This window comes from Molossus molossus, unplaced genomic scaffold, assembly GCF_014108415.1.
Source record: "Molossus molossus isolate mMolMol1 unplaced genomic scaffold, mMolMol1.p scaffold_m16_p_24, whole genome shotgun sequence".
In the NCBI taxonomy this organism is placed as follows: Eukaryota; Metazoa; Chordata; class Mammalia; order Chiroptera; family Molossidae; genus Molossus; species Molossus molossus.
The window spans coordinates 4,350,916-4,367,958 of record NW_023425360.1 but is presented as its reverse complement, the minus strand read 5'-3'; the positions used below and the strand labels follow the sequence as shown (position 1 = coordinate 4,367,958).

General features: G+C 46.9%; 1 protein-coding gene across 4 annotated transcripts in view; it reads left to right on the top strand.

Moving 5' to 3' along the window:
* Positions 1 to 17,043, top strand: part of ABHD2 (abhydrolase domain containing 2, acylglycerol lipase) — a 64,615-nt gene that overhangs the window by 15,350 nt on the left and 32,222 nt on the right. For 3 of the 4 annotated variants that reach the window (XM_036278073.1, XM_036278072.1, XM_036278074.1), the window contains exons 2-3: positions 257 to 357; positions 2,954 to 3,153. In XM_036278073.1, the coding sequence (XP_036133966.1) occupies positions 2,960 to 3,153 (194 nt within the window). In that variant the 5' untranslated portion in view covers positions 257 to 357; positions 2,954 to 2,959. Of the gene's footprint in view, positions 1 to 256; positions 358 to 2,953; positions 3,154 to 13,755; positions 13,888 to 17,043 lie in introns of those variants that run through there. The other variant, XM_036278075.1, reaches the window with a different exon arrangement.

Sequence of the window (17,043 nt, the reverse complement as noted above, 5' to 3'; positions counted from 1 at the left end):
TATGTTACGAGATACAGGGTGAAAGGGTGAGTTTGCTTTAGGCAGAGTTCTGAGCGCAGCAGGTAGCTCGTCCTGGAAACCAGAGCCGCCCATCAGCCCGGGGACAAAGGCTTCTCCCAGCAGGTTTGCTCGGACAGCCAAGAGTGCGGACACATGTTAATTCCAGAAATTCTCTTTTTCTAGAGAATTGAAATGCAAACATAAATGTGCTTGTATTTCAATTAAATTGCTTCTTTCTTGTCACCAATCTTTTCAGCTTTCAGGTAAATCTGAATACGAGATCTGACCTGACCGGCCCCGCTGTACAGCGTCTCAAGGACAGTCACTGTTCCCGTTAGAGACGGACGAAGAACATAGGTATGTATCATCCAGACTTTTATTTTTACTTCTCCCACCTCCCTCATGGTAGTAGTGAGTGGAAGAACGCAGAGAAGGACCTATTTTATTTCTTATTTGATAGGTCTGCTCTGGACCAACAGGGAAACGGGGAAGCCACCTGCTGCTTCCCTCCGTTCTCTTCCCAACAAAGGGACACGAAAGGGCACCTGTTTCGGTTCCATAGCACCAGTGTCCGGTCAGAAAAATTTTGGAGTTTCTTCTAGATTTTGTCTCTCACTAGACTTAAAAATCCATATCAGTGAGCTGTATCATCTTGGATGTTAGTTTCTCATTAGCTTGTCTGGCGCAGGTGGCAGGGCTCTGATGAGGTGAGGGATGGAGCCACGGGGTGGACCCTGCAGCCTCTCCCGTGTGGTGCTGTGAACGCCGTTAGGCCGCAGCCCCTCGGGGAGCTGATGGCCTCTTCAGACCCCCTTCCATTACACGAGCTTTCACGGGGTTCCTGGGCCTAGAATCCTTAGGGGAACTGCAGACCCAAGTTAAGAATCCTTGTTTTAAGAATTTTTAAATAGCTAGTCTTTAGCGGGGGGACATGTCCTCAGAGGTTGAGTTTTAAGGAAACTGTCAGTTCTTAAAAGTTCAAAGGTGCTGCTGCAGCTGAACATATATTCGGAGGTCCAGCCTGGATGTGAAATTGCCGGATACTTTTTCTTAAATTGTTTTCTTGCCCTGATGCTGGAAGGCGAGTTAAGGAGCTGCAGTCTTTGGTTGCTGTCCTCACTGATAGCAACCTGAGCCCTGCCAGAGGCCAGCTGCAGTGTGGTTAGGTCCTGTAGTGGCCAAAGTCACCTTGACTTTAGAAAAGGGTTTCTGCGTCCCCTCTGGCCTTGCTGTGGATCTCGAGCGAGTTCTTTGGTTATGCCTCAAACATGTCTTTGGGAGATTGTTTTGTCCTGCCTGTTCTGTCTGCACTGTTGGCCACCAGAGTTCTCGTGCTGACTGTTTTTAGCAGAGGCTGTTTGAAGCCCTTCCAGGGGAAGCCGTTGCCATGGCTACCTTGGCTGTGAGAGTTCCCATTTTCTCCTTTTTTGTTAGCTTGTGGTTTCCCTGATTTTTAAGGTGACAGCTGATGATCTGTTTTTCTGCTGAGCAGCAAGGGAAAGACTGGATTTTTGTTGCTTTTGTTGTTGTTGAGGTTTGTTTTATGTGTTTGGAGGTGTGTGTGTGCGTGTGTGTCTTGTATATGTGGTAAGCTACCTCAAAAGATAACATATTAGGGGAGCTTGGGAAAAGCAGATACACGTACACAATTTCTTACTCTGACTTTTAAAAATTTTTTTTTTTCTTTATTGATTTTAGGGGGGGAGGGAAGATAGAGACATCGATTGGCCGCCTCCTGCATGCCCCTACTGGGGACCAGGCCCACAACCTGGGCATGTGCCCTGACTGGGAATCAAACCAGTGACCTCTTGGTGCAGGGGTCGACGCTCAACCACTGAGCCACACTGGCCAGGCCTTATTCCGACTTTTAATTTTGGCTTAGTGATTGGATTTGGTTCACTTTCAGCCTACTTTTGTAAAACTTGGGGAAAAAATTAGTTGAGTTTCATTGCATATTGCCCCAAGCAATAACAAGGATCCCTGTGACCTGGGCTAGGTCTGAACTTCACACCAGTGCCCTGAGGAGCAGATGGTGAGTCAGGTCCCGGTGGCTTTATCTCATTCTGCTCTAAAAATAGAGGGGTGGGGCCAACAGGCAGTACAGCCACACCTGGGGGCCACGGCAGTCCCATTGCACATCTGTGTCCCAGGCTGTAAACAGGGACCTTCACATATACCTGGCACAGCGCATGTGGGTTCAGTCTGCAGAGAGATCCAAGGCTGCCTGTGAACAGACACCAAAGTGTGATTTCTGGTCCCACTCATGCTCTCTGACCTGCACTTCTTTCCCTCACTCTGACGGATCCTGTTTTCAGCATTTTCCAGTTTGCTTATTTTAGAAGGGGTCATTAGATTCATTCATTCATTCATTCACGTGCCCCTAGCGGGAACCGAACCTGGGACTCTCTGGTCCTCAGGCTGACGCTCAACGGTTAGAGCGTCGGCCTGCGGTCCAGAGATTTAAATAAAACAGTACCCGCCCTGGCCAGTTTTGCTCAGTGGTTAGAACGTCGACCTACGGTCCAGAGAGACCCAGATTCAGTTCCCACTAAGGGCATGTACCTCTGTTGCAGTTTGTCCCCGGCCCTGGTTGGTCGTGCAGGTGGCAACCACTCGATGTGTCCCTTTCATGTTGATGTTTCTCTCTCTCTCTCTTCCTCTCTCTTCCTCCCACTCTATCTGAACAAAAAATGGAAAGGTGTCCTTGGGTGAGGATAAAAAATAAATAAATAAATAAAACAACACCCTACCCAGCTTATCAGTGTTCAGAACTGTTTGTGGTTTGGGTTGTTGCCAGTCCTTTGGTGGCTGTAAGGCGCTGGTGGCAGTCCACCTGGGCGGGCCCCGTGGACACATCTGGATAGGACATGTCATCCCTGGCTTTCTCCCCTGATGTGTGGGCTCCTCCCTCCTCACCGAGCCCTAAAGCTGGTGCTGTGCCTCTGCTCCCCAGATCAAGATGAATGCCATGCTGGAGACCTCCGAGCTGCCGGCCGTGTTTGACGGGGTGAAGCTGGCGGCAGTGGCCGCCGTGCTGTATGTGATCGTCCGCTGTTTGAATCTGAAGAGCCCCACCGCCCCGCCTGACCTCTACTTCCAGGACTCGGGGCTCTCGAGGTTTCTGCTCAAGTCCTGTCCTCTTCTGACCAAAGAGTGAGTCGGCCTCTCGCCCATTGTATTCCCACCTAAGGAGCTATTTGGCTTGTGCAGTGTTCATGTGTCCTCGAGGTGGCCATGTGAAATAGCGTCGTGGCTGTCGGAATAGCCACAGTCTCCATGGAAGTCTGTGTTTCAGTCCTGGAGGGTGGGAGACAGAATCCGATCTTGGTTGCCTGGAGTCATCATTCATGACAAGGACTTTGATAAGCAAAAAACACAGATTTACGAGTTGGGTACTCTCCATCTCTCTTATTGAAAAGTGGACTGTTGGTAGCTAAGAGAATCCACCACCTAAACGGGATACTTCATTCCAAATGAACCAGGTGTCCCTGCATAAGGTCCAGGTCTGTATTTTGGGTGAGTTTCTGAGAGAGGAAACTGTGCTCGTAATGGGTACATTTTAGGTCACACAAACTATCTTCAAGAGACACGTGGTTAACTGTTTTCCTGTTGATGTCTTCTGAATAGCTGTGTCTTCCTTAGGGCTTGGGCCGAGCCTCATGCTTGGAGCACTCCATGTCCCCGGATCTGTATCCCTCCTCTCCTCACTGGTCTCGCTCTGTGCCTCTTTGAGCTTAGTCCATTCTGCCGGGGCCACCTGATCACCAGATTGAAGCTGCTTGGGGAGCTGTCTACTCACACTGTGTCCCCTCAGCGTGTGACCCACACTCAGTGGAGTTTCTGATACTCAGAGGCTATTAGCAGAAGCTTTTCCCTCTGTCCTGATATCTCTCCCCACCTCTGTTGGGGACAAATGTACAACAGAGAGCTTGGGTCCTTGCTTGTGTCGTTTGATGGTCTCGTTCATGTTGTTCGCCAAGGGTGAAGAGCCACTGTGAGCTTTGGGTGTTTTGTACATTCGTGTGCAGTATTCTCGTAGTTGTGACAGTGATGCCATGACCCAAAAGCTACTATTAAGTCAAAAGAGACGTATAAATGGATCGCGTTACCTGATACTTGTGCAGTGCCATGTGCAATATAATGTCATCATACTGAATTTAGAGCTGCCCTTGCTGAGGGGTCTCCATCCCAGTGGCTCTACACTGGGTGTTAGACAAGAACATGTTGTTATTACAAAGCAGTGTGTGTAGGGAAAACTCCCCTTCCAAAGACGGTGCACAGAATCTGTGTGCCTTTTTTTTTTTATCCTGACCCGAGGACATTTTCGCATGTATCTTCAGATAGAGCAGGAGGGAGAGAGGGAGGAAGAGAGAGAAACATCAATGTGAGAGAGACACATTGTGTGGTTGCCACCCATACAACCCCATCCAGGTCCGGAGACAAACTGCAACTGAGGTATGTGCCCTTAGTGGGAACCAAACCTGGGACTCTCCGGTCCGTGGGCTGACACTCTAACCGAGGGGCCAAACCGGCCAGGGCAATCTGCGTGCTTTTCAAATTGTCCAGCATCTTTTTTCAATACTTGATGTAGATAATTCACTAATCTGGATTGGCAAGTAACATCGGCAGCTTCTTTCAGACTGTGGGACCCAGTAGCTAGACCCAGTTCCTTGGCCATCTCATTTTTAGAGCTTTTGGAAAGCAAGGTGTTAAAAACCCTGTACATGTACCTAGGGATGAGTGTGTATTTCCACCCAGCATCGGTTCCTGAGCAATTAGAGGAAGCTGTGGAAGAGCTGCTATTGTTCAGGTTCCAGAAAAACATCACGTAAGGTTTGCCTTTTTACTAATAGTTCAAAGTGAAAAAAAAAAAACCCGATTATGGCTTTTTTTTTAAAGAAAAAATCTCTTTTCTTGTTTTCCTATACAAAAACAAACAACCCAGGGACATTAAGTTTCATGGTTTCCCTTTGCCTCTTGTCCCTCCCTGGCACACTTTCTCCATGAGCTTAAGGTGCTGGCCTGGCTCCATGGGTCCTCTATGGTGAGGGCCCCCACCCCTCCTGGTATCAGTCTCTTTGGACCTCGTGACTCTGTCCACCACCTCCAGCCTCTACCACCCCCGTCATTAGCGAGTTGCATGCTCCCTCCTGTGAAACCCAAATCACAGAGGTGTGGAGGTCAGCCTCAACTACTTAGCTGTGGTGTGAAGGTGGGTATGAAGGGACAGATTCCCCAGAAACTATTTCCTTTCAAGATTTGGCCTTTTTTTTTTTTTTTTAATCCTCACCTGAGGACATTTTTGCATTTATCTTAAGATAGAGCCGGAGGGAGAGAGGGAGGAAGAGAGAAAGAAACATCAACGTGAAAGAGACACATCGAGTGGTTGCCACCCACACAACCCCAGCTGGGGCTGGGGACAAACTGCAACCGAGGTACGTGCCCTCTGGTCCGCGGGCCGAAGCTCTAACCGCTGAGCCAAACCGGCCAGGGCCAAGATCTGGCCTTTCAATGAGAGCACCGGCCCCCTTAAGGCATGTTGGAACATTACTTCAGAAGCTAAATTCCAAACACCCAGGCTTTCTCTGACTTGGAGATGACAGATTATTAAAGGGCAAAGGGTGCACTTTCCCTCCATCTTTTCACCAGCCTCTCACTCTGCATGTAGATGCCAGCTTTAGGAATGCCTGTGCCCTGCACTCATGGGACATATGCCGGGATGTTTTCATGTTTCTCTGTGGTCCGCATCACTGCATTTTACATTTGTGAAACACCCTCCTAGGCATCATGCCTTGTAATCCTCTTCACAGCTTTGAGGTGGGATTCTGTTTTCCCTTCATTTTGAAGGATGGGGAAACCGAGAGCAGCAGAGAGGGAAAGTGAACCCAAGTTTGTGGCTCCAGACTTGGTCCCCTTGTTATCCTTGGGGAGGTGGACAGAGACTGTTCTCGGGGTGCAGGTGAGGGAAGTGAGGTGGGGGCAGAAAGGGGCCATCCTCAGTGAGTTTTTCTGACCCCAGAGTGGCCCTCCAATTCCCAGTGACCCTCTTTGTGTCTTACTCACCCTGTCGGAAGCCACCGCCCTGTGTTCTTTCTCCGTCTTGCATTTCTGTCCGAGCCTCCCATCTGTTTGAAGCTGAGGGCAGGAAATATGTCTGTTATGGGTAAAAGTGTTTCTCCGGGACTTGGAAGATTTTTTCTAGAGGAAGCCTGTCTGCAGCCTTCACCAACAATCGTCTGGGCTAGAAAGTTCAGTTAATTGATTTACAGCAGGCCAGTGATGTGACTCAGTAACCCTGACCACCGAGAGCAGCCCGCTCTTATGACACGTGCAGAATTAGAGCATTTCCTCTCGCTGTTCTGAAATAGAAGAAAGTTGATGAAAGTTGAACATTGAAAACAGGAGAATAGGGAATGTTTTTTCCTTTCAGCATTCAAGCCAGTTTTAAAATCTGTGCTAAGGTCATCTGTCCAGCCATGCATCAGAAGTGAATCTTTTCAATGTCGAGGAAAACGGCTTAGATGGGCTGATGTGTTTCTTGTTCACTTAGCAACAGATCAATATTTACCTCGGGATTCATTTTTTTGTTCTCATGAAGTATTTGCTTTTAGCAAAACTCGCTAAAAGCTCAGTTCAGAATTATGAGAAAATCTAGATGACGACACAAATCTCTTTTTTTTCCTTAATAAAATATTGAATGCATACTTATTTTTTTAAATGTTTTTCTCTTGCATCTTTTTTTTAATTCTCACCCAAGGACATTCTCGATATTTTGTTCAGATAGAGTGGGAGGGGGGGAGAGAGAGAGAGAAACATCAACGTGAAAGGGACACATCGAGTGGCTGCCACCCGCACGACCCAACCAGGGCCGGGGACAAACTGCAACCGAGGTACGTGCCCTTAGCGGGAACCGAACCCGGGTCTCTCTGGTCCGCAGGCCGATGCTCTAACCGCTGAGCCAAACCGGCCAGGGCAAGAGCCACACTCTTGATGAGACAGACCAGGATCCCTAGGGGTTCCAAATTCTAAGCGTAATGCCGTTTTGTCTTATCACCATAGAGAGAGAGAGAGAGGTGAGGGATGTCCCCATTTTGACAAATGCCATGTGTGCTCCGGTAAAAGAAACCACACTGTCCCCAGCCTATGCAGTCAGTGCTCTGGGGCACCAGGGAGTCAGGTGCAACTTTAGCTCAGAGTTTTGTTTATTGGGAAGCCACTACCCAGTCTCTGAAAAAAGATGGATTGGTTTGTTTTTTGTTTGTTTATTTGTTTTGGCCTTTAAGTCAGGACAACCCCAGGTATATGCACGAAAGCAGTTTGCAGCCTCTGCCCTTCCCTTGGCTGCAGCCGAAGTCTCCATTCTCCAGGTCCTGGTTAGAAAGCAAAGAGGCAGAGCTACCCGGCCTCGGGAAGCCTGTATTAGAACCTACATATTCCCTGTGGGAAGCCAGGCCTCGGCTACTTCACTCATTAGCAGGCCTGCCAGTGTGGGGCATGGTGTAGCTAAAGATACAGGCATTTAGGAGGCGCGTGATGGAGGGTTAAGCTAATCCAAAGCCTAGAAACAGGAAGCTGGGGTGTTTTTATTGGGACACCTATGAGCACCTGCAGGGTCCGAAGAAGGGAAACAGTGTGATGAAAGCCACTGCCACACGTTTGTGGGGCCTTTCTTCCCCAGAGACAAAAATGTCATAGCTTTCTTCGACACTCAGCTGCCACCTGTATTAATAAAAACTGGGTGTTGTTGTTCTCCATGGATTAGAAATACCTGAAACTTGGGGATGAGGATCCCACTCATTCCAACACCAAGCCAAAAATAGTTCCATGGTGCCCTCACTGCGCATTTCCTCACGGGCCAGTGGCAGACCTGGTAACCTTTCCAAAGGTCGTGATGGCTTCATCTTCTGTGGTTTCCCCTGTTTCTCTCTTCACCCACCAGAGTACGGACTCCAAACAAGAATCTGATGAAAATGTTGTGCTCACCCTAGTTAGTCTGTGTGATTAGAGTTGGGAGGAAGCCCCAAAAGTCTAAAATCAGGATCGGTTCTGAAGCACTGACACGCAGCCTTACACAGGCAATGTAGCTGCTCCCAGTGGGGCCAATGGGGAGAATCCACACCCCTCCCAGGACAAGGATCCGTTTTTCTGTGGGTTAATAGTAAAACCACATGGTGGGTAGTCACCACCAGAAGGAACAATGCATTCCTAAATTATCACACTTTACATTCACTAACCTCCTACCTGGGGGCATGACGTTTATCTTTGGGTGGTTTGGGGGTAGTCAGCCAAGCCTAAGATGACAGAGAGTTAAGAGTCCAGCATTTCCCAGACGCCTTTGCTGCTGGAGCCATATTGCATCTAAAGCGAGTTCCTCTACAGTTAGTTTCCTGCAAGGAGTCCCCCATTAGTCTTGGTGAATGAACCTTTGAAGATCCACTTCCTAACAGTAAATACTCATTTTTCTTTTATTTTCCCCAAATAAAAGCCTGTAAACATGCCGTATTTGTCACAGATGTGTGAGACACACTGTTTTCACCCTGGCGTACAGAAGGACATATATAACATTAGACATACTCTGCAGGAAAGCACTAATTCGGGTCTCTGATGTGCAACGCGTGGAGTAGTTTCCCAGACCTAAAGGGCACAGGCCTCAGTGTATGTGCTACTGCACTTCCTGCCATCTCCTTCCTCCTTTCCTTTTTGCAAGGCTGTCTGTTTGCAGTGGAGGCCCCAACGGAGAAGCAAGGGTGAGGGACTTGGATGTGGGCAATTACTGTTTTCTCATTCTTAAATAAAACATCATGTAAATGCAGCTTCGTACACTCCTTTCTGGTCTTATCTATCGCCAGCACTAGACCCTTCCTAGGCAGAAACTTCAGAGCCGACACAACTTGTTTATGGCGAGTTAAAGTTGAAAAGGATTTCATTGTCTCGGGCTTAAATTCCTCTTAATTTCCTCTTGCTCACAGAGACATTCCAGATCAGATTTAGACCCTTTCCTCCTTGGCTGAATGCTATAGCTTTGTCCTTTTTTTTCCCCCATTGATTTTCAGATAGAGTGGAAGGGAAGGAGGTAGAGAAAGAGAGAGAGACATCGATGTGAGAGAGACACATCGATTGGCCCCCTCCCGCATGTCCCACACCAGGGCTGGGGATCACACCCACTACCCCTCGGTCCATGGGTTGATGCTCTAACTGCTGAGCCAAACCTGCCAGGGCAGCTTTGTCCTTTTTATAGGACAAACTTGTAATTGCCAAGAGTCTTAATACTGTTGACCTGCTTTTATCCATTTTAAGAACTGTGCAAATATTTCCTAAGATGCTTGTGGTAAGCCAGTAACCACTGATAAGAGGGTCTGTGTTGCTCTGATGCCTGTGTTTTGTAGGCACCAGACCCTCAGAGCACATTTACCTGAAAACTTCCATTGTAAGAGAGTTCTCAGAAAATGAAAGACTCAAAAATCATCTTCACTGAGACCAAGGATTGATGGTTAGCATCAGTGAGGTCACATTTGTCAAGTGAATTCATCTTGGAAGTGCTCATGTTTCTGATGAAATAGCCCAAACCGTTAAGGTGAAAGGTTGGGTTGCTAAATCCGGGCTACTGTCCTCTGAACTTTGACCAGACATCCGGTTTTCCCAGGACTGATAGGTTTCCCAGAAAGTGGGATTTTCAGTGCTAAATGAGGAAGTCTCAGACAAACAGGGATGAGCTGGGTACCTTCTCTGTTACTCACTGTCTTCTGCCATCAGGGGATGAGGTCTGTATGAGTGGATGTTCATCTGGGGTGGGTGTTTAGCTCTAACTTGACTCTTGGGTGCTGCCCACCTGCACTATGTGCTCCAGGAGGCCCCCAAGCCGGAAAGGAATGTGCTGCCATCTTTGAGGCCTTATTGTTGCATCAAGATGACCAAGCTGAGTCTGTGGGGAAATCCACCACTTTCTCTAACCTAGGTACAGATGGTGGCTGCTTGGTAGAGACTCTGTCTTCATGTGGGAATTGCTAAAAAGTCCAGCAGTTTCAGAATCCAAAATGTTCAAGATTCCCTCCATTTCGTTGAGACGGAAGGAGGTTCATCCCCTGTGCCATGCCATCCTTAAATCAATCAGTTCCAGATTCCACCAACTTATGACCAACCTACTGTGCTGTTCATAATGACTGAGGGTTTTTTTCTTCGGGGCTCTACTGTGTCTTCAAAAAAGCAAAAGATGCCCTGGCCAGTTTGGTTCAGTGATTAGAGTGTCAACCTGCAGAACAGGGGTCTCAGGTTCGATTCCTGGTCAAATGCACGTGCCTCGGGTTCAGGTGTGGTCCCCGGCCCTGGTATGTATTGTGCAGGACGCGGCCAGTCGATGTGTCTCTCTCACATCAATGTTTCTCCCTCTCTAAGAAAAATCAATGGAAAAAATATCCTCGGGTAAGGATTAATAAAAAATGAAAATAAATTTTAAAAAGCAAAAGAAGCCCTGGCCGGTTTGGCTCAGCAGTAGAGCGTTGGCCTATGGACCAATGAATTGAGGGTTCGATTCCGGTCAAGGGCACGTACCTTGGTTGTGGTTCGTCCCTGGCCCTGGTCGGGGTTGTGCGGGAGGCAACCAGTCGATGTGTCCCTCTCACATCGATGTTTCTCTTTCTCCCTTTCTCTCCCTCCCACTCTGTCTGAAGATAAATAGAAAAATAAATAAATGAATAAAAAGCAAAAGAAGCATATGGTACAACTGATCCCATCACATGGTGTCAAACCAGCACATACGGATGGGCCTGGGCTCCATGTGAGGCTCCCCCATCACTGAGTCACCTCCTCACTGAGTCACCTCCTTTCCAATCTTGTCCATTCTAGGCTGCAGGGCCCATGTTCCTTAAATGGGCCCTGCAGCCCAAGTTCAAATTTACTTGTAATTTTATTTAAACTATGTTAGTTGAACCAAATTCACTCTCCAGGACTTCTCTGGGAGCAGATCCATTTTTGTGGTCTTTATCAATAGATAGTTGACTGAAAATTGGTCTAATATCCAGGAGTGGGAACTGGATGGTGGTTTTTAGGAAGTCTAATATGTCCAAGTGTAGCCAGCTTTCATCAGCTTCTCATGTTCCACTGGTCCCGTAACTCGGTGGTTACCAAGCTTGATCTCAGCTTCCTTTTTCTCCGCCTGCTCCTCGGCACGTCTCCCGTCACCTGGTAGACAGCACGCTGTCAGAACTGAGATTGGACCCGATTCTCTAACCTCCAAGTTCTTGTTCTTTTCTCTACACTGTGTGTTCTCACTGCTCAGTATAGTGTCCTGCACACAGTAGGTACTCAGTAAATGTTTACTGAATGACTACATAGATCATAAATAAAGGAGTGAAAATGTTGATTCCACTACTATGAAGTTAATTCAAATCATTTCAACTAGGATAAAAGAGAAACCTGATTAAAAGTGGCAAATTGAACATATTTTTTCCTGAATCCCCATTAAAATGATCATGTAGGATAAAGAAGCACAAATTCTCAAGAACTTAGAGAATAGGAGGAGATGGGAGTAGATGAGTGGAAAGCAGATGAGCAAATGGACACTGACTTGAAGACCAGAGAAAGTGGACACCCCAGCCTGCGGAGGGGAAACCCACGGGAATGAGGCTGATGTTGAAGGCTCGGAATTGCAGGCACCAGTACCTCTGAAGATGGGGTGTGAAACATGTCTGAAAACATGAAGCCTGGCATTAAGTCCCCAGTCTCCTTCGCATCTCACACGCCAGGGTCTGCCAGGGTCTGCTCCAGCAGAGAGGGTGGAGGGGAGGCACGGACCATGGAGTCTGCCTGTGGAAGGTCCTCGACCATACCAAAGAGATGCGAGGATTTCCCCCTGGGGAAACGGACAAGCCCAAGAGACTTCTGGGGACCCTCTTAAAGGGTGGCTGGAACCCACAAGTTGGCAGGCCCTTTGTGGACAGACAGCTCCACGACAGTTTCTGAGTGCCTCACCCTGTAATACGAGCAGACAACCAGGAGTCTCTGAACGTGGAAGACAAAGATACACAGTGAGCAGAAGAAAAGAAATGGAGAACACACATGAAAAGAGCCAAGCTAAACTTGAGCAAGAAAACCTGCCGTGAGCATACTCGGAAAGAAGGTGTTCATCCATGTGGCAAGAAGAGACATCAAATTGGAACATTCCAAACAGGGGGAGGTAGATGGATTAGAATATAAAATTGAGGATCTTTTCCAGAAAGTAAAAAAAGAAGACAAAAGATGGAAAGTGGAAGAGAAATTAGAGAATCAGTCTAAGAAATCCAACATCCAAATAACAGTAGTTCCAGAAAGGAGCTAGAGAAAGTGGAGAGAAAAACATTACCAAAGAAGTATCGCTTAGCTGTGCTGTCGTGTAGGACCTGAAACTCCAGACTCCAAGAGCTTCTGAAACCCTAGCCCAGACCTCATGTAGCTGTTTCAAATTGACATCAAGTAAAACTATGAGGGCTCCGAATATACATTTCATCCTTCAGAGTTTTGAAAGTCGTGTATAGTTTATTGCTAGTAATAAGCATAAGCACTGACACTAGCCACTGTCTTTGGCATTTGTTCTTCATGTGTAAAGAGAGAGGGACTTTGCCCGCTGGTGTGGCTCAGTGGTTGAGCATCGACCTACGCACCAAGAGGTCGCCAGTTCGATTCCCAGTCAGGGCACATGCCCAGGTTGTGGGCCCGATCCCCAGGGGGGAGGGCATGCAGGAGGCAGCCAGTCGATGTTCTCTCTCATCAATGTTTCCATCTCTCTCTCCCTCTCCCTTCCTTTCTCTCTAAAAATTAATAAAGAAAAAGAAATAAAAAATAAAAAAAAGAGATGGCTTTTGCTGTAGCAGAACTAAATAGAATCTGCTTATTTCTGTGGTTTAGTGATGCTCTCCTGGTGTGTGGGCAAGGATGAAGATCTGGTGCCTAAGCTTCTGTGAGTTTTCACAAGGGTGGGGCTGTTGACTGTTTGAGGAAATATTTTAGTGTGTTCTCACGCCACAGGAGAGGGCTGCCATTTCAATGGGGCTAAACCACAGCCGTCAACAGTAGCCTCTTTCAGCTTTTTGGAACTGCGTAAGTTCCAGGGCAGCTGCAGCGTTTCCTTCCTCTTGCAGTTCTGCTCAGGGCTCAAGAACGAGTGGCTGCGTCCCCATGGCTCTCTCAGTCAAGGTCGTAACAGAATCTGTGACCTTGCTTTCTCCTTCAGTGATGCCCTTGCCGTCAGTAGACTCCTGTGTTTATCAGCGTAGATGTATAATAGTTATGCATATCATAAACATCCTTAACCCCTTTAGAGCTTATATTTCTTTTTAAACAACAAGTCATACATTTACATTAAAACACCCCCCCCCAAAAAAAAGAAAGAAAAAAAAAAAATTTAAAAAAAACACCCCCCAGCCACTGTTCAGTTCTCTTCAATTAATGTTTTTAGTTTCTTGATGGCAAAAACAGCAATTACACACACACACACACCTTTCCTTTTATTGCACAAACAGCAGTATGCTATATACTGTTCTGCACCTTGCTTTTCTTCATGAAATATCACTGATTCTTCCATAAGAGTATAAGAAAAGCTTCCTCTATTTATGTCTTGGCTGCTTAGCGTTACATAATGGACTATTTGTCTAACCTGTTTCCTGGATGGAGGTTTTATTTATTTCTAATCTTTTGCTTTCCAATGCTGCAATAAATACTTTTGTATTTACACCATCTGCACATGTCAGTGTAGGATAAATGGGAAGTGGAATTGCTGGGTCACAGGTTACATGCATGGGAAATTTTGTTAACCGCTGCCCTTAGGCTATCCCCACAGGCACCGAATGAGTTTCTGTTTCCCTGAAACCTTGCCAACATGAGGGGTTCTCCTACTTTTTGATATTTGCCAATCTGGTAGGTAAAAACTTTTTTGTCACAATGGTTTTAATTTGTATGTCCCTTATGAGAGAGGCTGTGCCTCTTTTATACACTTAAGAACTGTTCGTTTTTATTTCCTTTTTTGGTAACTTCTGCCCTTTCTTCTGATGGTCATCGGTCTTTTTCCTAATCATTTCAGAGAGCCCTTTTTGTACTAGAGAAATAACCTTTTGTGTTTTGAGTTGCAAATATTTGTTCTCAATTTGTCATTTGTCTTTTGACTTTGGCCACAGTGGTATTTACTGTGCGGAATTTTTTTTTAAATGTTTGCATAGTCAAATTTTTCGATTCTTTTATGGCTTCTGGGATTTGTTTTCTTTAGAAAGGTCTTCTTCATTATAGGATTATAAAAAAAATTCTATACTTTCTTCTAGCACGTGTATGGTTTCATTTTATTTTTAATTTTTTTTTTCTTTATTGGTTTTTAGAGAGAGAGAAAGGGGGAGAGAGAAACATTGATGAGAGAGAACATCGCTTGGCTGTCTCCTGCATGCCCCCCACTGGGGATTGGGCCCACAACCTGGGCATGTGTCCTGACCAGGAATCAAACCGGCAACCTCTTGATGCATGGGCCAATGCTCAACGACTGAGCCACATCGGTCGGGCTGGTTTCATTTTTTATTTTAAAATGTTTGATCCCTCCCTGACTGGTTTTGCTTAGCGGTTATAGCATCGGCCATCGGACCAAAGAGTCAGGGGTTTGATCCCAGTCAAGGGTGTCCTGTGTGCTGGGCCTCAGCGTATGTCCTGTTTGGTTAGCACTGGCAGTTCCTCAAATCCTTAAGTTAGCAATAGTAAAGGTGAGGCAATGTTTTCCATCCAGGAGCAATGTTTTCTGCGGACAGGCTGGGCAAGCAGAACAAGTATAAGAGCTTCGCACTGAGCATCTTGGCTGTGGTCCAGGAGCTGGGGTGCAGTCTCCCAATTAGGTAGCTAATAGTTGACTGGCTCTTTGCAGAACTGGTTCCTCAATGGATGGCATTTGTCAGGCAGAACCCCGGATCCTCTTCATAAACTCCAAGCTCATGTAAAGCATAGTGTGAAGACCAGGCTGAGACATACTGGGGGGTCGGGGGTGGCAGGGGAGTCTGACCAGTCCTGAACCCTGTTTGTGGAACAGGGAGATAATAGGATCAGATACATTTAACATGTGAATATAATCCTGAGGCATTTTAACTGATTTCCTCTGAACTTTAAAATGGAGTATATTTTTCCTTGGAGTGAAAGAGTGGTTTTTTGTTTTGTTTGTTTTTGTTGTTGTTCAGATAGAGTGGGAGGAAGAGAGAGAGAAACATCGATGTGAAAGGGACACATCGAGTGGCTGCCACCCGCACGACCAACCAGGGCCGGGGACAAACTGCAACCGAGGTACATGCCCTTAGCGGGAACCGAACCCGGGTCTCTCTGGACCACAGGCCGACGCTCTAACCGCTGAGCCAAACCGGCCAGGGCTGTTGTTGTTTTTTAAAGCAGTTTTATTGTAATGCATTCGTGTACCTGTTCTCTCCAACATTTGGGTTTTATCGCTCACATGATGGGTCACAGAGGTGCTAGCTTGCCCCCATGGCCTCTGTTCGGTATTTAGAAACCAGTTACAGAAATAGAAGATGTTCTCTCTCTCTGTCGTACGGCCACTTTTGGTCATTTCAGGCAAAAACAAAACAGTCTCTGCTTTGGAATTTTCCTGTGCAAAAGCCTGCGGTTCAGGCATAGAATGTCTAGCCACAGTGAAATGTAATGTGTGACAGCTGCGAAGGATTCGCTCCAGTGGGGAAATGCTGTGTTCACAGCGTACTTCTGATGAGCCTATTAATGAGAAGCTGAATGTGCCACTTGCCAGTTGAGATAAAAGACCCAAGAAGTTTGTTTCCGAAGTTAATGATGAACCCAGCAGGACTGGGGTTACTCAGTGCAGAGTCCACTCCACATCTGGCCTCCTGAGGAGGAGGGGCTTCAAGGGGGCTGTGTCCTAGCAGTGAAGGGGAGCCCAGTGGGGTGGGCTCACGAAAGATCGGCTGCTGCCCTCCTGGCTTCAGAGAGGCCATAGAGGGAGCCATAGGGGTCTGTGGTAGGAGGAGCAAGAGTCCCGGGTTCGAGGCTCATGGAGGGGAGGCTCTGGCGGGTCAGGATCCAGGATAAGCATTTACAAAATGTTCCCCTGAACTCTGAAAGGTTTTGCCTCATCCCTGCTTCCTCACCTCCCCTGTGTGCACACAACCTTGTGCATGTACACACATGTACACACACGTACACACACACGTGCGTGCATGCGCCTGGAGCTGTTTTCTGACTTCTGGAGCTGCCACAAAGCTTTGCTCCCAGTGTCCCTACCCCACCCCCACCCCACTGGTGCTCATTCTGATTAGTTTATTCTCACTCATTAAGTAGAATAAAAATTTTTCCTCAAACCAGACACCTCTCACCTTTCCTGCAGCACCTGCATCCTCTCACTCTGCTGTCGTTCCTCTCCTGGGCCTCATTATCTTTGGGAACATATTTAGTATGATTTTATTAACATTTCGCCTCATCATAGGAATAAGCAAATGTGAATATTCTCATTAATTACCCTCAGATGAGGCTTCTGCAGAAAAACGCTAACATCAAGAAGTTGGCTAAGTTGTACAAAAACATGTAAAATCAAAGAAATGGTTTTTTGTTTGTTTAATGTAGTACGTGAATAACACCAAAGAGAAGTTTCAGCAAATTTAATGATCAGTTTGGATAAATGAAATTTAATTTAAATTCTGATAGTGGATCAGACAGGAACAAAACGGGCACAAAGTGGTCATTATTTTAACCCCTAGTCGAGGGAGTTGATGAAAGTCTTGAGTGCGACATAGGAAGAAAAGGTCTAGACAGAACTCAGAGACCTGACCTTGAATCTAGACTTTGTGGCACCAGGCAAGTCGAGACTGTTTCTCTCCTCTGTAAAATGGGGGTGATGCCATTGCTCAGAGTTGTCATGAAGACTAAATGAGAGACATGACTAACTGAGATCGGGTGCTTAGAAACGTCCTCATGCCCGGCCGCTGTGGCTCAGTGGTTGAGCGTCAACCCATGGACCAAGAGGTCACCAGTTCGATTCCCAGTCAGGGCACATGCCCAGGTTGTGGGCTCGATCCCCAGTGGAGG